Below are 22119 nucleotides of genomic sequence, written 5' to 3' on the forward strand. Positions count from 1 at the left end.
CCTTATAGACCTGATGTCAAAATGGTCACTTCAATTACAATTTATTGGTCAGATAACAGACTATTATCTTAAACTTTGACTAAATGGCTAAGGGCACTTTAAATACAGTGTAATGGAATTGATTCGCTGGGAACAGATATACTTGTGGGCAATTCCAACATTATGGATGTGACATTTTGCGTTATGGACGTGACATAAAAATGCTCAGAGAATGAATATATTGAACCATCTGTTTATATTTTACTAATCCCTTGTTGATAGAGTCAAGATAATTTTGGTCTATGAACAAATTTTCTATTTTAAAACAGGGAAATAAACATACGTTATGGATGTGACAAAAAAAGGATTTGTTTTTTGGGAGACGACAAACTTTGTAGGATTTCTGTCAAATAAAATGCAGAATCCTGAAGCTATAATACACAATTAATGGAGAAGGGATGCCTCTTTATAGAACATTACATAGTTACTTTATTTTATTTTCATGTGTCCATTTATGGATATATAGCCTGAAAAATACAAATAAAACAAATGCTTTATAAAAAATACAATTTGTTTTAAACAAAAACGCACCTAGTTCTTATATTTTCTAAAATATAGTCTAAATATATGAAGTAACTTTTGTTATGCAAATGTTTCGAAATTTACGAAGATTTAAAGTCCCAGTGAAATAAAAAATAACAATTCTTATTTTTTCATGAAACGTAAATTCTATTGTAAATAGTTTATCAATGCGAATCATTTTCATTTCAAATTCATGTAGCTAAAATCTGAAAATGCACTTCCGCCCTGAAATGACTATCCATCTCAAATGACGTAAATTAGATGCGTTGGCTAGAGCATCTGTTAACTCCTCCCCTTCAACTGTTAGTCTGCTGCTAGTTTCATTTTAAAATCAATGCAATAACCTACACATCCAATCAATTTGCAGTGAAAGCGCAAGCGCCGGCCACCAATTTTCTTCTTTGAAATTCCTTTTCATTCGGAAATATGTCGTTATACAGTTAAAAAAAACAATCGCAACTTCCGGTTCACGGGGACTTTAAATATTTTTACTAGAAAAAAAACAAATTTCACAAGAAGATTGTCAGAATTGCTCATTTTGAATATTAAAAGTTTTACTTTTGATTAAAGTAAAGTTTAACTCAAATTAAAAACAGTGCTAATCGGAAAATAGTAAGTAGTAACCAGTTACTGGCAAAACTGCTGAACAGCTATTTTTTACAGTGTACAATTGACTTCATATTTCAAAACATGTGTGCAGTGAACTTTAATGCAGTCTGCGATTCTTCAGTCCTAAGAGTTCCTCACTGACAACGGTGGAAAATTAATGCACTTGTTGCATTTGCATGGAAATGAGAAGGAAGGTCTGGCAGAGCTCATTTGTCTGGACCAGTGACGGCAAATTCAATCTCATCAGAACTACTTTAACAACGCATCACGTCTGCTTATTTGAACAGAAAATGAGCGTTGTGCTTTATCAAATAAACCGTTTCAGTTCTCAGTTCCAGAGTGTGGAACAGGTCTCTGGCAATACTTATGTCTATCGTAGAGTTAAATAAAGAATGTCTGGAAGATTGTGATCAACAGAAAAGAAAAGGATGGAAAGCCTTCTGTAGGCAAATACTTTATATTAATATCTTTATTGTTTCTCCTACAACAATGAGATACTTCGTCAGATTTACGCATGGTCCATCTACAACCAAGTTATACATCCAGTTTAACGCATCTTTAACTCTTGACATAGATTAAAAATATAAGTCCCAGGAAAGGTCATAAGTTAGTTTGAAATGTCCATTAGTGCCAGCACTGATGCTGCCCTGTAATGCAGAGATCTGAGATCTGAACGTGCTGTGGTTCCGTACACAGACAGAGATTAACAAAGCCCATACATCATCATCAGAGGATAATCCTCAACACCTGAGCCCAGGCTTTCTGCTGTGTTATTGTTTGAAAAAGTTCTTTCATTTCATTTGAGACCAAGTTATATTTAGATATCGGTAATACCAGAGCACTTGGACCAAGAGTGCTGGAATTAACAATCCTGACTGATTGTATTATCAGTGGATTTGAGGAAAATATTTAGAATTTTTTCCCAATGGTGAGATGTTCTGGAACAAACCTGGTCTGAGTAAAAATAGAAAACATTCAAATGTACCTGTGTTTAATTTGTCCACATGCGTGATTGGGAACGTCGGTGCAAGAAGAGATTACGAAAGAAAGCCCAGCTTTGATACACAGGGCTCACAATGACTCTGATTTATGATTTGCTGTCGTGCTCATTCTTAAAAAACATTTAACCTCTGCTGTCTGGGTCTGTTGGCCAGGAATTTGCCAATTACAGAGAAGAAAGAGCATACAATAGGGTTATGGAACACTGCTCTCTTTTTTTGCATTCTCTCTGTCCTGTTTAAAATGCTCTTTCATGGGTTTACTGTGCTATATTATTTTAGTGGATTAAACAAACACTTCTTCTGGATAAATGCAGCTGAGGTCAATACACAAGCTTAAAGTTAAACAGGAGAAACTTGTATAAGATAAGAAGGACTCTTTTGTCAGCGTTGCTGTTAAACAGCACGTTAAAACTGAATCAACTTAGTCCAAAGATCAGCTATCAAAAGTTGGGCTATACTGAAACTCATTATTGTGAAAAGGGGAAAATTAAAGAGTAACTATTGCAGTGTCCTTAAAATTACATTTCATGCAGTGTGTAAAGTTGTGTGTGAATGTAAGCAGACTGCCAAGTTGTAAAGCCGAAAGTGAACGAATAACAAAGTTATTGGCTCGGGAACAAATGAGTTGACTCTGAATCATGCGAACGAGTCGTCTGTCGTTCTAATTTCAGTTCTGTTTTCGATTTGCGGCGCTGCGTGTAATGCCCGACTACGTTTTATTTGCGACACTGCACGTGGTAAACCAATCACAGACCCTAGACCATCTGACCAATCAGATCAGAGTGGGCTGACAGAAAGGAGGGGATTAGACGGATGAATCGCTGAACGAATCATTTGAGAGTCAGTCAAGAAGTAGGTAACAATAACGGCCTTTTTATTAGAAAATGAAAGTGTTTTTACACCGTGTACGTACGTAAACTTGTTGTTGCCACAAAATATTTACTCTTTAAGATAATATCCACCTTAATATTAGTATATTTCACTGCATGTCTTTGGAAACCATTTATGGTGTTTTAAGGTGAACTGCTCCTTTAAGAAGTTAATAAAGCCTTACTAACGCACTAAACTTATATGCTACCTGCACTCACACAAAGACACAACCAAAAGAGATTCACGTTCTCTGAAAATACCTCACGTATATATGAAGACTTTGGTTCCAAAATTAGATAACTGTGTTTTAAAGATTTTGAAAAAGATATTTCAATAAAATACAGCTAAGTAACACAATAAAAACATGATTTTAGATTTTATCTCAGTTATCTCATTTGGGAACCAAACTCTTCATATCTTGTCCAACAATTTTTTTTTCCTGTCATCTTTCCGATAAATTATCAGAGGGACCCTATTCTATTTGCTTGCAAATGTAAAACATCTTTAAAAATCCATTCAAGGAAGGATGTCCAAAAATACTGTGACATTTTCCCTGTAATATTTCGGAGAGTAACCAACGAGAGAGAGAATACCATGTTCTCTGGAAAGAATAGAAACAAACTACAACTCATCAAGTCTGCCATCTAGTGATGCTTCTATGCTAACAAAAAATTAGACACTTTAAAATAAAGGTTAAAATCACATCTGGATCCTATATTTATCTTACTTTAATATAATTGTATAGTTAAAGCCATTAAAGATAAAATGTGTCAATCCTTTTCCACCAAATGGAACTGCAAAAACCTTGCTTGTTTCCAAAAATTCCCCATCTGCTATTGGTCTGCCAAATGCAGTAGAACTAACTTCATTGGTTGAGCTGATGTTGGCGTGGTAGGGATGCATACATGGCCTGTGTTCTTTTTTAGGGAAATGATTTTTAAAAAGATTATTTAAAGTCTTCCCACATTGAACCAGTATATTGTACACATTTCAACGGTGTAAATGTTGACAACATTACACACAACAGTTCTAAGACACACAACATTTCCTTTTAAGATATAGTTAAAGGTACAATTCACACAAAAATAAGAATTCTTTCATCATTTACTCAACCTCGTGTCCTTAAAAACCCTGTGTGATTTTTTTACTTCCACGGAACACAACATATACAGTATATGTGTATATATGGTAACCAAACAACATTGACTCCCATTGACTTCCATTGTATGGACACAAAACAATTTCTCAAAATATCTTCTTTGTGTTCTACAAAAGAAAGAATCATATACAGGTTCTGAATGACATGAGGGTAAATAAATGATGACAGAATCAGAATTTTTGAGTAAACTATCCCTCAACATTATTGATGCAGTTTTAGATTTTAGTTTTACAATGAATTTCAAAGACAAGGAGCCTCAAGTGCAATAATATGATCTCTTCTCCATGCACCCCTGTGCCTGTTCCCAGCTGCCTGGCAACCCTGTGCTCGCTCACCCGCTAGTCATACAAAAGCACGGTGCCACCAGCACGGCTCTTGTCAATGCCAGCATATGGACCAGCGCCTGAAGCCCCCTCACTGGAAGTACAGATAGAAAAGAAATAGTTTTGAAGTTGAGCTCCTGTTTGATGTGAATTGGTCTTCTCTACATAATTTAGCAGTACAGCAGCTGAACAGTGCGGCTATAAATAAACTGTAACAGTTGACTTCAACCCTGTATACAGTATATAAGAATTCATTCGTAACTGAAAAGTCACATTTATTTCTAAATGTCTGTAAGTGTAATTTATTGTTGCTGCTTCTCAGAGGTCGCACTGCAATTACACCCACATAAATAAATACAAATATATACTATTCAAAATATGAACTGCTAACCGTACTGTGTTCTTAACTAATGAAAACAAGAAGAAATGGCTTTTTTTAGTTAAACCACAAAAGGCAAGTGATTATACACACAAGCGATGACAAACGAAGAATAAGACTGTTAAGCTATTATTTTCTTAGTGAACAACAGGGGTTTAAAAAGATGTCACATGCCCTATTCAAAACTCAAAACTGCTTTCGATCTATAAAGAAATTTCAAAACTAGGACACTGAAGCAAATGTCAGAATCATTTATTATATAGAAATATTATGACCTTGTTGTGAAATTAGAGCCAAGATATAATAACACTGCCATGTGAATTAAAATCAAAATATGAGGAACAATTAATAAAATATGTTTAGAAAGTAAGTTTAAATGTTTGCATGTACTGTAAATACAGCCCCAGAAACGATTCCAAATTTTCATTTAATCAGCATTTTAAGATGTATTTTGGACATTCCAGACCAGTGTCTGTCGAATTTCAACAAAATCAAACCTCAGGAGTCATCGAAGAGCAATGTGAAAGACTGACAGGATGACAAGACACATGAAAACTGTGATAAAAATCCAGGTTATCACATAAATAATAAATCGTTTTGAACTTTTACTAAATACATGTACAAATATAACGGTTGTACTCAAAAGAGTGAAAATGAAGGATTTTCTTTTCAGCATTTGAGAATTGACAAAATACAGAGCATTTTTTCTGTTATTTCGACCTGTTTCCCCAGTTTTCATTTTCTGCAAATAAATGAAAATAGAATGAATATTTGTATTTGAAATTTGGGGGAAATATTGTACGGAATGAAAAGAAATGATCATTTGTACCTCAATACCTATAAATAATACATTTAGAAACAATGAATATAATTAAAGATGGTCTCTTCATTTTTTTCGTGGCTATATATAAATGTAGAATAGAAATATACAGCTATAACTTGTGTATGTGTGTGTGTCAGACAAGCAGACGTTCAGGACCTCGGAGAGCTCCCTGAGGCAGGTGTGACCACTGCCTCCCCACTGTCTCCACACACACAGACACACACACACACACACAAACGCCTCCTGAGTGGAGGTGATTATGGCACACACAGCAGCCCTGGGCAACGGGACACACTCTGGATATTTCCATCAACTTTGCACTCCAAAGCAACAAGGCAGGAAGAAAAATCAGCCCACATTTTCCCCTGCCATAACAAGCACACACACATTTACTTCAACATAACTTCTCTCTCTGTCACTGACCTGCCTCCTTATGTCTCACACAGAGTTAAACTACGGGTAAACAAACAACATTTTATCTAAGAGTAGTTAGGGTAAACACCCAATTTGAGGAAGCCACATGTCAGACTAAATCAAAGCATTCGCGAAATATCTTTAAAATGTTCAGCTTTAAGCTTTCCCTGATCCCTAGAAGAAGAGATTTTATCCCTGAATCTCCCAACTGTTACCAAACAGCAATCTGCACTGCTGTCTAGCCATAAAAGCACATTATAAACAGATAACACATCCGACTACAAGCCAAATCTGATTCATTTCTCGAAGGACGGCCATCTAGTAATATCACTATTGAACATGCCAGGTGGTCTTATGTTAGTGCTAACTTACATGCAAAACTCATTACCACTATGAAAGGTTATCCTTGAGGTAGCTACGGTGTTGCTAGGCGGTTGCTAAAGTCTTCTGGGTGATTGCTAAGGTGTTGCTTTGAGCAATAGTGATTCTTGTAACACCAACACAAATCGGTTTAATGATAATATTATAGATGTCACACAGAAAAAATGACATTCACATATTGCCCTTGACACACAAAACAAAGCGAGATGGAAAGTGTGAATCAACAATCACTGACGATTTGTCTACAGGTGGGATTAAATTATACACACTCCTCCTGGACATTTAAATACTTAAACTAAGCATCAAAAACTGCGATTTGGAGATCTGACAAGCAATTCGACAGTGTTTGCCAACATCAACACTACAGCGTAGATAACTGCTGAAGACAAGCCACTTAAGAAAAACCCCTCTGGTATGACAGTAAAATCTGAGAATCTCTGTGAAAAAACAATCATTGCTATATTTAGCTTTGAAATATTATTTTCTTAATGTGATTCAATTGTCAATCCACAAAAAAACAAGGAAGATCTCATATAATCCTCTTCCGGCAAGCACTAAATACATTGTCTTAACTAAAGACATGCCTTTAATCTGCTAACATTAATAGGCTTCGCAGGATGACATTTATGCACTGTTTTACACCTTTTTTACCTGATATGAAGCAAATATCTCATCAGTGAGAGAACAGACAAATAAACCCCATATCTCGGACAAGCAACTAAATAAAGCATTGACCTCTTTAATAAGAAAAGATTAAACATTACAGTCCACACAGTGCCTTTTCCTCATTATGCGTCGGGAAAAGCAATAGAGGAACACGATTAAAGCACAGACAAATCATTAGGAGATAAATAAGCGTCATATTAGGAAAATCGTGAAGCAATGATCTTGACGTACGGCTGGATGAAGATATGTCAGCGCTGTCACAAACACATGATTTACAACCACTCTGGCATTTGTTTACGCTTATTTTCTGAGTAGATAAGATTACAATATTCTTTACAGTAATCAAAATGTTATTTAAAAAAATGAAAAGGGTCATAAACAATGACCCAGACGAAAGAAAAAGGATTGCCAGACAAAACTAAAAAGGCTTGCATAGACAACGGTAGATAGAGGCTTTGGGAAATAAAGGGTTCCCAAAGGAAAGGCATGAACTCATAATTATTTTCTTATTAATAAACCATATTTAGAGTAAGTGTGTTTCAAAGGGACCAAAATAAATTTGTGTAAGTATACAGAGACGTTTCATGTGTTTTGTACCAGATATTACAATTAGGCTACACTTAAAGATCATAAAATGGGATGGGAAGTTTGTATTAAATCATTTGTCGACGGAATTTAGTAAAAAGGGTTTAAAAAGAACTTAAACACTCAAACAAACAGCAACATTTTTTTCACAAACCCACAGTATTTACACTGTTGTCTACACGCATCAAGCGGTGATAGAAGTTATAAGTTATGTATTTCGACATCAACAAAATGACACACTTTACCTTTAAAACAGCATAACCATGGAATAATTCCAGTTTGGGCAAGAATGTGCACCATTAATTGACTAAAAATATGGCTGTTAACATGAACTCAACTTAAATTTAGCCTATAGCTTAAAAGAGTTTTCTTGGAACGAATGGGTTCCGTCCCAGTTATGTAGTCATTACTCATAGCTCACACACTGATAATGTCTGTGGAAACTGTCAGGGCTGGAAGTCACAAAAGCGCTAATCTCTGCACAGGATTCTTGAAAAGAGACTGGCTGTGAGTAATGTGGATTGAGTGAGCTATTTTCAGCACGCGGTGCAGTCAAGCTCTGCTTCTCACCCTGACTCACCGTACATACTTCAGGAGGACATTCATATTTTAACACAGCCTTATAGCTCACAAAAATGTGTCCTCAAATCATCTCTCTACGTGTATATCACAGAAACACACTTGAAATCTTGGTAACGTTTAGGAAACTTTCAAGTAACAGTTTAATTTTTCAACGTGCCTCTTTAAAGGGGCCATATTACACAGTTAAAATGAATATTAGCCTTTGTTTTAGAGGTAATGTAATGTGTATACACGATTTAAGGTTCAAAAACATTGTATTTTCCACATAGCGCGCATGTTCGTATGTCCGCTCTGCCCCGCCGCTCTGAAAAGCGAGGTGTGCTATGATTGGCCAGTGAACCAGTGCATAGTGATTGGTTGAATACTGCAAGCGTGTGACGGAAATGTAATGCCTCTTTATATTTTGAACATCACGTTCCAAAGCAATTGTACTGACAGGTACGCCCACCTTACTTGAGTATACATTTGGGCGGTTTTAGTCAGATAATACCATGAACTGACGTAGATTTGTGGGGGTCTGGTTACACGAGGTGTTTCAGGCAGGTCTGGATGAGCTTAGCTTTTAGATAGAACGCATCTTTTGTACCGACACTTTCATTTTAGAAATTTTACGTGTCTAATAAATGCATGGGCAACTTATAACACACCAAAGACACAGAAGACCACGTATTCGTGCCATATTACCCCATTAAAGTGTTCATCTTCAGCAGTAAAACCTCTGGAATGTAATATATTATTTCCTATTTCTAGAGTCTGCTTATAAAGTTGGACAATTTGTCTTGCGCTATTATTAGAAATTACCAAAACTACATGAACTCAAATTATTTAAATTAAATAATGAACGCTAAGTAAATTGAAAAGCTAACCGAAATTTTTAAATAACATTCAATACTGATAATATTGACCAATAATAAACACATTTTTTTGTCACAGGAGGATAGGAGGAGATTTTGATAACTAAAACAGTATTCCTCAAAAGGAATCGGGTGTTTGCCTGATTTTTAACTATTCAAACTGCAACTAAAATATATAGAAACTAAATATATCAAATTAAGTGTATTAATTAAAATGAAACTGTAATTGTTAAAAGTAATTTAAACAATATAGCTTTATGACTGTGACTTCACAGAATAGCTACACTGTAAAATATTACCGTAAAAATACGGCCAATTTTAACGGCAAAATACTGTTCTTTTAAAAAACGGTTTAATAATGTTAATTTACAGCCATTGATCTGTAAATGAATTACTCGCTAGTAAAATTAGAACATTCAACCGTAAATCTGTTTACGGAATTTAACCGCAAAGAGCTGTATAGCAAACAAAGGCAATCAGAGTTAATCTTTATTTAGTCTGGATTTACATTTAAACAGAGTAATTCAAAACATTACTGTGATAATTTACACAATCCTTTATTACAAAGTAAAATAAGTTTGCACAGTAAGAAATATACAAGTTGTACAATTTAACTTTGCCCTCAGTTAAAACAATTTCCCCATGGACAAATAATTAAAGGGATAACATAATTAAATCCCCTATTTAAAGGGTTTTTTCAGGGGTGAAACAAAATGACCCCATGTTTTACTCAACCTTAAAGTATCGATGATCCTCAGACAAATACAGTCGATGATATAGAAATAAAGTTTGGAAGAGAAAGGCTAACGGGTATGATAACTCAGAATGTATTCATAAAAAATACACCCTTTAACAGAGATATCACAGCCAGCGGTGATTTTAAGAAAGACTTGCCGAGGTGAGGCTGCGTTGGGCGGGGTGCATAAGTGAAATCGACTCACTTGTCCGAAACAGTTGGAGCAAATTTTTTAATAGACGCTATCTTTATTAAACGACAGCAGATCTGAACTTTATACACATACATTCTCGTCTAAACAACTCTCAAAACTACATTTTGTTACACAAAACAGTCATATTTTGAAGCTCTTGGCTCGATGACAACAGTAACGTTACTTGCGCAACTAACGTTAGCTAATTTACGGATGACGTTTTTACAAGTCAACGAGAACACGAGTACGCCAGGAGACGGCCATATCTTCCAAGACACTGTCAAGGTAAGTGTTTTTATTTGTATTTATCTATTATTTTATTATATTGCGCTTCGAAACTTATATATTTTGACTGAGCTGCGTGGCGCGAATTACCTAGACTGACACACAAACCAGAGAGTTCTCAAATGGCCACCACTGACGAGCATCAGAAGCGGTGCGGAAGGGGGAAACTGTTAGATAATTCAACGACACTCCTTGACTAAAAGTTGTAGTAGAAACGTTACAGATTCAATCTCAAATTGAAGCTATTTACAAGGTAGTCGATCATGGGAACTAAACCAGTCTAGTTGCTATCCCCTCCCCCGCCGCTTGGGTTCTTACTCCGCAGCACAAGAGTCAGTGGCGGACCTGCTGAATGAATTCTAGTCAGTGTGACACCTCGCGGTTTTCGTAGCTGCATACATTTCATTTCAAGTCTCGTCTGAAGAAATTCATGGGATTCAAGTTTGATTATTAAATGAGTTTTGTGTCTCCACACACACGTTCTGTTGCAAATACGGTACAGTAGACTGGTGGTTTGCTTCGTTAAATTGGCGATAAGCGCATGCAGTAGGCCTACAACGTCGATATATAACATAATAATTTACTTAATAACTTCAAATAAAGTAAAAAATACAGTTTTGTGTGTGTTAGCGCAATATATTACATGTGTGGTATGCTTTTGTACGTTAGCTAGACCAAGAAGACTTGGTAAATTGCCGTAAAGTGACTATTACCTGAGGTAACGTTAAATCCCTCCAGATATAAATGAATGAAATTCAGACTTGTGCTGTTTCGTGGTGTTAAAGATAAGCAATGTTTTTTTGCAAGCTTTGTGGACACATATGTAGTACTACAGCTGCATTTCTGAGACATATGCATGTTTCTCATGTCAGGTTTAATTGTGCCTGTTTGCAATAAGTAACTCACTGTTATCCGATCTGTGTCAGTGACCTTATTTGAATTAACATCTAATGTTTTTTTTGTGTCAAGTCAGGTGTAAACTCTGAAGGACCTTTTATAAGCACCTTAAATCACACATTAGAGACGGGAGGAATGAAGACTGTTCTGTCCCAGACGGATAACACAGAGATGGCCCACCTGCTTATCAATCTTCAGCGGTCCCGTTTTCAGGAACATGAAGATGGACTTGTTTTATGCATTTTCTTTCCACTAGTAATTTATTAAAATTTCTGTATTGAAATAATTTTTTGATGTTTTTCCATGTATTGTGTTTTCTCTACAGATTACTGCATCTTCATCTGATGTTGAGAAGACACTCATTCTACTTGCCAGTCCTCGTCTGATTATGCTCGGTTAGTGTCACCGGTAACCGGTTGTTCAAATGAAGCAATCTCAAAGGCAGTTCATTGAAATTATAATGTAAATGTTTTTTTTTTTCATTTTAGACATTGGAGGGCAGGCAAATGTTGTAAGATGGATGCTTAGTCTAGAGGGCCGTATTATATTTGAGTGTACATCTTCCATCTGCAGTATCAGGAGGAGGCTTGTTGCACTTAAGAATTTCTTCAAAGGTACGACCTCTAAGAGTTTTCCATCCTTTCACTGTTTAGTGTATATAAATTATTCAATCAGAATGATTAACAAATGGTTATTGTATTCTGTGAAAATTTGTTGAACCTAGACGCTTAATTGGAATTAAACCAGAACGAGTCTCCAATACCTGCAGAGGAAAGGTCTCCAAGAAGACCGGCAAGGTGGTGAGTAAAAATATTCATCAGTTAATCCAAAGGTTGCCTCTCTACTGAATTGCATTCTGTTATAAAAGCAGGCCGTTTTATTAAGTAATGTACTCTGTGTTGCTGAACACACCGCGTTTTTATAATTTTGAGCTCCATTGTCTTTCTCATGGATCAGCATAGTCGTGGCTGTTACACGAAAATTCACAAGTTACACGAGCAGAGCATCATCATGCAACAAGTCTGCGTTATTTTTGGGGCAACTTGTTTGACGTGACCATCGACACACAGTGCACATTTCATTCATTTTAAACACCGTGGCGAGACTGTAGCTTTCCAAGAGTAGGGTTAGAGATACCTTCTATAGATACTCTGCTTAAAGTTTTTTTTCCTATCTTTCAGACTACCAGCATGTGAAGTTGGTCACAGATGGTGGAAAGTTCTTTGCCCATTCAAGGTTTAATAATACAATGTTTTCTATTGTTTAAGAAGTTTAGATAATATGTCTATAGACTGTTCTTTTTGCACAGTATCTGTTTATGGAGAAATAATAATAAATTTTTATCTGTTTAAATATGTCTATAGACTGGGTTCTTTATGCACAACATATCTGTTTGGTAATTTTATGGTTCCTCTTCTCATCTTTGCCAGTCTGTTGTTTAATTTATTTAAATAAAAAGCATTCATTCAGAAACTCTGCTGCTAGTATTTTACTGAAAATATGCTATTTAATAAAACTGTAAAATGATGGTACGCAGCTGGAAACCATATTGCCAGTACTTTACCGTTAATTTACAGAAAGCCGTAAATGAGTGAAACCGTAAAATTACGGTTCGCAGCTGGAAACCCTGCTGCCAGGATTTTACCGTTAATTTACAGAAAGCCGTAAATGAGTGAAACCGTAAAATAACGGTCCGCAGCTGGAAACCCTGCTGCCAGTATTTTACCGTCAAATTACGGCAGAATTTTTTACAGTGTAGAGTGGAGTAAATAGCCACAGAATGACCATTGATGTGTTTAATGTGTAATGATGTGAAATTTAATGACATGCACTTGATCCCAAAGGGGAAATTTGTGTTGGACATTGACAAAAACAGGTATAACATATTCAACAATAAAAAAAATCATAACCATTGACAATTTCTGAATGATCATTTTTCAATCAATGTATCTATATACTACATATTTGATTTTCAAACAAGCAAGTAAAATCTTATTTATCAGGGTATTCAATGAAAGTTCCAAGAGGTCCGGTCTTTATATTTTCTTCCAAACGGAGGTCCGGAATTTTTTTTTATCAATTTATCCCAGTTGGATGTACTGTATAAAGATATGATCTTTTTTCAGGCCATTTATTTTATATTTTGATATATGTATGTATAGGCTCTGTGGTTTTAGGGAAATGCCCTCTTAATAGAATTAATATTTGTAAATAAAAAGAACTACTGACAACATGCAAACAGCAAAAGTAATGTAGCATTTAAAATGCTATATAACAATTAAAATCATAAAGAGAAAACAGAGTTACTAACTAAATTAGCCTTTCACCTTTTCACTTTCATACCAGAACAACTTCAATTTTTAAATAATTTCCCAATTATATTGTTTATTACAAAATGTCAACCTGCTTGTAAAAACCCAGCAAAGGTCCTTCATAAAATCATTCTAGAGAATATTCTGTGAAAATATAACAATATCTTCAATATTGACTGAATAGTATCAATATCTTAGTGATTTTAATCTTTGATGCTTGTAGAATAAATAGAATACAGCATCATACAATGCATTGCTCTCAAGTAAACCACAATGTTGTGGCCTAATGGTTAGAGCGTTGGGCTTGTGATGACTGAAGGGCCCTTGAGCAAGGCACCTTACCCCTGATTGCTCTGCAGTAATGTGCCACTGTATAAAACTACTTGTAAGTCGCTTTGGATAAAAGCGTCTGCCAAATGAATAAATGTAAATGCATTCTGGGATCACTTGCAACAAAGAGGTATGAGTGTTATCTAACAGGTTTGACCAGGCAGACATGTGGAGAGAGAGAACATGATGACATAAGTATGTGAAACGAGTGGAATGTATGAAACCCCTACGGTAAAAACACGGAGCACAGGTACAGCTGGGAGGTCACACACAGCTCTGCATGGGTGAGCGACATTAATGCTAATAGATCCCCATTCAAGTATTTAACCTTGACAGTCTGCAAAACAAGAGCCAAAGCATCACATATCAGCGCCAACCAGCGCAACGAAAAGAGTGACACAGGAATGTTAATGACTCACTTGAGGATAACATTAGCCGCTCGGTTCTGTGTCCCTGCGCTATATAAACGTCATTCACCAGAGCAGACGTCTGATACTTCTAGAGTGTCACATTACTGGGTTACGGTTTCAAGCGTTTCATGAACTTTAGCCAACCTTGCAAGCAAGAGCTTGGGGTTAGACGCACACACACACCGCTATAGAGTTTGGGTCTAGGGAAAGGAATTCATGCAGAACAAAAGGCCATACTCATAACTCCACTTTAAACTGATATGCCCATATAAAGCAGAACTCATGATCAGCAAGCAATTTACATAACCTTAATGAAATCAGAACTCAAACTTAAGATTCCTGTTTTTATACTCGCATCAAAATGCATCATTGTGGCAACACCAACTATCCAAACTTCGATTTGTTGAAATTCTGTGGAAGGTTAGTCTGTGTTATATTTACTGCAGAAAAGAGCATCTGAAGTATAAATCTCAGTTGGTCTCTCTGCTGGACGGGTAATCACTACCGACCTTCTTCAAAATATCTTCTTTTGTGTTCTGTAGAAGAAAGTCATAGAGGTTTGAAATGACAAGAGAGGGAGTAAATGATGTATTTTCATTTTTGGGTGAACTATTCCTTTAAATTGAGAACTTCTGGTTCCAGGTTATGAAATCTAAAAATCCCTAATGAAACCAAAGATCCTAACCAAAGTTTGTACTGTAACAGTACTTTGACTCTGTCGAGCAACATAATCAAAACAGAGGAAAATTGTCCTGCAATAAGAGTCAAGGAACATAATTCACATCAGCTCTCTGTGTCTCATTTCGCCATATGCCTTTAAATAGATCCAATGCATTTACATTTAGTCTTACAAAGTAGGGGAAAACAACAGAAGCAATATGTGCATCAGGCGGGCACGTAAGTCTGAATCGGTTTAATCACTTTGTGATAATAATGTTTGTTCCATTTTTCCAGTTGTTAAATGCAAGAAACTAGTTTATTAGATATTCAAAATATAAAAAGACCAGCTGTCAGTCTGTGTATTAGTGTTGTGGGGATTTTTCAACTATTTAAGTGTACTTTACATAGTTACGTCCAGTAGGTGGTTGCGAGAGACGGTTTACGATTGAGTCTGTCAGTCAGCAGGCTATTCAACCATTTCAGTCCAAAAGTCTGCTTTATTCAGGAACTAACTATGGCTATCAATATGTCAATCAAAGCTATTTTAAGAGTGAATCCCGCATTTACACTACATGCCGATGTAATTCCCGAAACTTTGCAGAATGTGCCCGTTGGCCTTAGCTGCATGAAAAACAAGTTTCTTCACATTGTGAATGGATTATATAGAAACAGAAACTGCACATAAGGCACTCCCTTTATAATTCCTAAACAGCTTTCACTCATCTTCATCGAGATCTCTAGCACCACAGGACCAGGCCTAATAATAATTTACACAAGGAATACAAAAGCCCAGATATGGAGTTGATAAACAATAGTGGAAAGATATATAGAGAGAGAAAATTACCCCCCAAAAAACAATGCAAGCAATTTGTGCAACAAAAGAACAACAATTAATAGGTGCAGTAAAACTAGTCTCAGTTTGGCTACCACAGTATACAAAGCTAGGAATTGTTTTGGGGGGGATAGGAAAGTAGAAAATGAGTAGAAGCCTGTACTAATGGGTCAGATGATGACGAAAGACATGTGTTTTTAGCTGATCCTTAAAGACAGAATCCTCTGAGCTTGTGGTAAGAAGGAGATCGTTCCAGAGTCATGAAACATATCAGGAGAAAGTGTGTGAGAGTGATTTTTTTCCCTTTGTGGGACGGCACCACAAGACATTGTTCGATTGCAGAGCGCAGGGATCAGGCGAGTACATAAATCTGAATCAGCGAGTGAAGATATTAGGATTCTGAACCAGTGGTGGATTTGTAGGCCAAGACCAGAGGTTTGAATTGGATACAAGCGACTATAGGGAGCCAGTGCAACCTAACGAAGAGAGTAGGGATGTACGCTCTCTTCAGCTCAGTGAAGCAGTGATAGGAAAAGGCATGTTTCCAGTAACAGAACTTTGGGACATTGTGTCTATGAGGAGCAGCGGTCCAAGAACTGAGCCCTGAGGTACCCTTGTACTGAGATGATGGGAATCATAGACCTCACCTCTCCAGGATACTCGAATGACCTATCAGAAGGGTTAGAATCGAACCACCACAGTGTCTACTTTCCTATCCCCCCAAAAACTGTGAGTGGATCTTTATTATTCTCCATTTTTTAGCTGAAGTTAGCTTCAAGCAGTGACGTCAATCAAGCAGTCATGTCAACGATGTTCAGCGATTAGCGGTCTTTAGACGCGGGGTGTTTAAGATTTAAAGAGACATGACATGTAGGCCATAAACAAACTTAACATAAATTATTGTTAAAAATGTATTTACCATATTTATTAAGCATATACCATAAGCTTCAAGGTTCCGGAGCTTTCCATGACTCTCCGGATGTTTGCCAAATCCCAGATGAATTGAAGGGATTGCAGGGCTACTTTAAAAGTTGTGGGCATGGAATATTTATGACATATCGCTAATTGCTCCCCGAATTCTTTGTAAGTCGCTTTGGATAAATGTAAATGTAAATGTAAATGTTAATGTTAATTATGTATATTAGTCAATTATGGCCAAGAATGGTTGCAAGCATTCTTCCAAATATCTTTCCCTATGTTTGTCACGGATCGTGGAAGGAAGAACCCAATTGCAGGCAGCGAAACAGGGATGAAGGGGTTAACAATAAAGACTTTAATGACTAACAAAACAAAAACCAACGAGGGGGTAACAAAACAGAGTGCACAATAAACTGATGACTGGAACTAGACTAGAACTTAAACTACAAAAACACCTAGACTTACAGAACACTCACACTGACTAGACTATAATAACAGAGAATGCAAGACATGGCATGAAGCAAGTAAAGTATACCAGTACAGCAAGGTAACACGTACAACGAACCAGCACAAGACAATAGACAAGAGGGCATTAAATAGGGAGACTAACAAAGGAGATAACAATGGGCAGGTGTGGGTAATGAGACACAGGAGGAAAGCAATACTAGGAACGAGAGGGGCGGGGCCTATGACGAGACTGGAGAGAACACATATTATGTCCTGATTGACAATAATATGTTTCTCTCCACATAAAACACGTGGGTCTGTCATGATTCTGCCCCTAGACCAGAAAACCAAGACAAGATTAGGCAGAATCATGACAATGTTCATCAGAACAAAGAGGTGTATGCAGATTTATACCGACAACTTGAGTAAATGAACACTGAAAATGAAACTCCCATTTATATCTTAGACAAATTCATTAAATGCCGGTTAGTTAAGTAACTATCAGATGGCTTCTTCATCATGTGATCTGTAATCATGCGGAGATTTTAAAACGGGTCAGTAACAAACAAAAAAACATGACTGTAAGGTTGCCATTCAAGGAGAGCAATCATCCACTGTGAATAGGTTAATAGTTCATGGCATTTGTAGGGAAATAGTCAAACAGCTCAATTAGCTGCTTAGTTAAGCATATGTTCTCTTTTATGATGGTAGTTTTGTTTTTTAATAGACACTTGAAATCCGGCTTTTATTAAGAATTAAGCAATTAATCAAATATTTATACTTCTGATCAAAAGCATTAAAGGGATAGTTCAGAAGATAAAGACAATCAAACAGGTTTGGAATTACATGAATCATGCTGAAAGATCGGGTCTCATGCTATGTCATGCATTCTGACTTCTTTACACTGTGAAACGAGCTGGCTTCTCATGCTTATGACACTGCATCAAAATGGGCTGCTCTGCAGCTCCTTACTCTTGCAATAGTGAAGTTTTGGTGTGTCTGTTTGTTCACAGCATTTCAGTGATGGGTGAAACTGATAGATGGTGTGGTCTCAGATCTAAAAGATGCCAGACATGAACTGCACGCGGTAAGTCCAACTAAGTCGTACGTCTGTGTTTTGTTGGCATGTACGTACATAATGTACAAAACACGAAGGGATTAATGTGATGATGTGTTGTTTGCTCGTGATGTAGTTCCATCCCACTCTCCCCACTAGTCCCACCTCTAACAGCTCATGTTTTTCCGGACATAATCATTCAACTGTATCTCTCTTTTATAAATTTGATCAAACTAAATACTCTTCGAAGATACGACATATGCAGTACTACTGTATAAGCACTCAAAATTAATATGAGATGGGCAGAAACTGCCTGTGATATGCGATCTTGCAACAACTTCTTTAACTTCTCTTCAAAAAAGCTGTTCTATGGTTGTAAAAAGCCATTGTATTTTTTAAACGATGTCATCGCTCAAATACTGAAAATAAAATATATTTTTTGAGAAAATAGATTAGGAAATGCACATCAATCCACTCTCCAATCTGCACTGCACAGATGATGCATATTAATGATTCCATTGAAGAATCATTTCAACAGCCTCTGGATTGAATATGAAGTAAGATGTTAAAAATAGTTATCCTGGTAGTTAAACAAAAGTACCATTGTGGAGTGTTATACTAAAGCACTATTCGGGCTACAATGTAACCTAACTTTCAGCAGATACACAACCTTGCCCTGAACCAAACTAACAGTGTGGTACAACAAAGTCTCTCATTACGGATCACTGGGTTCACCCTAAAAACAACAACTTTCAACACTGTTACTTGTCATGTAAGGAAATTACCACATGAGTCATGCGAAATCAGGTTAGCAGTGTTTCCCCTAGGTTTACAGCTTGGGGGGTGGGCTGGGGTTTGGGTGCGGTATCTATATTTTCTTTGTGGCGGAGGTCAGTGGTTTAAAGTATTGGAGTAAATGTAATTAGTTACTTTACTTAAGTACCTTTATGGAAAGATATTTGCAACTTTTCCTCTATACTTGACTACACTTTTTAAGAAGAATATGTACTCTTTACTCCACTACATCTGTATCGGTGTTCAGGTCATTAAACATAAGTACTTTGAGTTTTTCATAGTGAATTCCTATGGAGAAAATCACTTGCTGCCGTCCACGTGATTGAAAACAAGTGAGCTTTTTTCAGTGTGCTATTTTAAGAGTGTGTACGTGACGCCCGCATTGACACAGGCAGACTACTCGGTCCTACTTCTCCTTGGCGATGATTGCATGTGGTTAAAAACCATAACAAACTAATTTTAAAGTGGGGGGACACAAACAGGATTTTGAAAAGTGGAGGGGGATTATAGCTCAGTCTTTTGTGTGGTTCCAAGGCAGTGGAACGAAGCAAAGCTGGGTGAAAACCTGTCATCAGATGGTGACTGGACAGGACTGTAATAAAAGAACAAGGTGTAGACATGTTCTGTAGGATAGGTAACCTTAAATGCTCTTATCTTCTCTCGTGATCTGGAGTATATAGAAAATTAAATGAACTTGACCTTAAAGGGGAGCCCCTAAGGTAATGGTAGGGGAAACACTGGGTTCAAGTTAATGTGAAGCAAGGGAATACTTTTTAATTTACTGTACACCGCATTACTGGAGCCGTTAATGATGAAAAGATGTAGGCACTTGCTCGGTTTTATGAGGAACCCTCCTGGTTGATATAGATGATCTAGTCTGTCTGAAAAAGCTGTCGGGACATATCAGTGTAAGAAATGCACATTGTGTGTGTGTGTGTTGCAGCCTCAGTGCAGGTCAGAGGGGCAGACGGACCTGGCAGAGCAAAACGTATCACATGATCTCTGTTCTTAAAACTATTGGAAGAAGGTCAGGGCAAAATTTTCCACTTGGGGTCAAATATTCAGTGACTGCTTCATCTCTTGTTCCAGGTGATGTAATGTTCAAGAGATTTAAAAAGCTGTAACTAAATGATTGACTTATAAATCTTAAAGGACTAGTTCCACCCAAAAATGAAAATTCTGTCATTATTTATACATTCATGCCATAACAAACCCATGCTCTCATCCCAAAAACAACTAAATATATCAAAACAGACTCAAAATACACTATATTTCAAGTTTTCTGAGGTCAAACAAATGAAATCTTCTGTTATTTGTAAAATAAAATGTACTTGTATAAAATACGAGCTTGCAAATCTCTTTTTTTTGTGCTTAATACAATCAAAGACAATAGATATCACCACTATGCCCCTTAACCATTACTTTAATGGAGGTGTGTATGACCCAGAGCCATTGAAAGAGAAAGTCGCGACAACGGAAGTTCAACAATTTGAACGTCACAAGATTCATGGAACATTCAAATAGTTCCAGGAAGTTGTTTTTTCTTTCAATTATTTATTTCTTAAATGTTTTTATTCATTAAATTACTTATGTCTGTAAATGTGTTAAAAGTTTATCTCAATTGGTCTGTTACTAGTAACTTCCAGGAACTTCTGAAAGGCTGAACCGTGAATGCTGTGAACAAAACTGTTCCGTTGGAGTCGACAGAGTTGATGCGACTCTCTCTCATGACCGCTCTAGCGAAGGAGTAAAAATAAGTAAAAAGAGCCAATCGTCAATTGTTAAAGGCAATTTAAGCTAAGGGAACAACAGTACAGTTAAAGGCAGATTTAATCAAACCAGGGAGCATCAGCATAATGTGACAAAAATGAGATAAACATTGTACGCGAGCGAATGAGGGTTTTATCTGAACATGGATGTCCATAGGTCACAATAACCAAATCATACCAGCAACAAAATAACGAACAAGATTAAGGATATAAACTGTGAAAGATACTCCCAAATTGCTAGGCGAAAATCCATCTCGAAGAACAAATGGTTAAATGGGAAGAGAGCTGTTTTGGCGAGAGCCCACAAGCCGAATCTCACACCTGATGTGGCCCATGTGGATAATTGGGTCGGAGAGGACTAATTCAGGGAATAGCATTTCCACCGGAGAGTTCTAACATACTTTGCCAATCAAATTGCCATTGCTCCAATGCGTCCATGTGATATTTATTATGCTTCAAATTATGGAATTTAATACGTTTGCCTATCCTTACCAAAAATTAATTAAAGAATCTCTGCTTTGTCCAAAATAAAACTCAGAAGATATGGAAGGAGAGACTGAAATGGTTTTAGAAACCTGTTTGGTGCCACAAGTGGCACAGAAAGTCACTTTACCTTTACAGCAGAGATTTTTAAATCAAGTGCAACAACAAATTGGCTGTTCTACCGTTAAGTTCAATCACGCAGCTAAAATGGAGCGAGTAATGGATGAGTAATGTAACCATACCTTGTCCTCCTGGTCTTCAAATACTGATTGGTCCACATTGCAGGCGAAGAGGGACGTGGGGAGATCATTGAAGTCGGTGATTTGTTGAAAGCTGTCTCCTAGTGTAGACTCCCCCATGGTGGCTTGCAAAACTACCAGCTCCTCTCCCCCTAGGAGGTACACTCGCTGGAGAAACGGTGCGCTTCTCATGTTGGCAAATAAATGCTCTCCCTTCATGGCTGTAAGGGGTACATACAGTAGGAAAATCAAAACCTGAGGATGTTTTCTAAAGTTTTCGGTTGCGTCGAGGGCTTGTTTTTACACTGCTTAAGAATTTGATTTCTTCTCTAAAGTCCAATTATAATGCTATGAGTTCTGAGAGTCCAACAATCTCCAAAAGATCTTATTTACATCTAAAATAATAGGATAAAAAACATTGTGACATAAAATACATTACAAATGTTTTACATTTGGATTAATTTGGAAGTCATTAATTAAATAAGAAATATTTGTGACCGATCCATGGAAATCTGACATGGTCAATTTAAGCACATTAATATAAATAAA

General features: G+C 36.7%; 1 protein-coding gene and 1 long non-coding RNA gene across 2 annotated transcripts in view; one reads left to right on the top strand and one right to left on the bottom strand.

Annotated features, from left to right (window-relative positions):
- rcan2 (regulator of calcineurin 2) overlaps window positions 1–22119 on the bottom strand; it is a 50801-nt gene that overhangs the window by 26263 nt on the left and 2419 nt on the right. Inside the window, exon 2 of the mRNA XM_079475273.1 lies at window positions 21574–21791. Coding sequence (XP_079331399.1) covers window positions 21574–21789 — 216 coding nt within the window. The 5' untranslated portion in view covers window positions 21790–21791. The remainder of the gene's footprint in view (window positions 1–21573; window positions 21792–22119) is intronic.
- LOC306904975 lies at window positions 9485–12671 on the top strand. Its single transcript, XR_013787678.1, has 6 exons — window positions 9485–10421; window positions 11391–11518; window positions 11644–11713; window positions 11807–11932; window positions 12043–12118; window positions 12500–12671. It is a non-coding gene; the product is annotated as an uncharacterized lncRNA (long non-coding RNA).

This window comes from Barbatula barbatula (genome assembly GCF_947034865.1).
Source record: "Barbatula barbatula genome assembly, chromosome: 15".
Taxonomy (NCBI): Eukaryota; Metazoa; Chordata; class Actinopteri; order Cypriniformes; family Nemacheilidae; genus Barbatula; species Barbatula barbatula.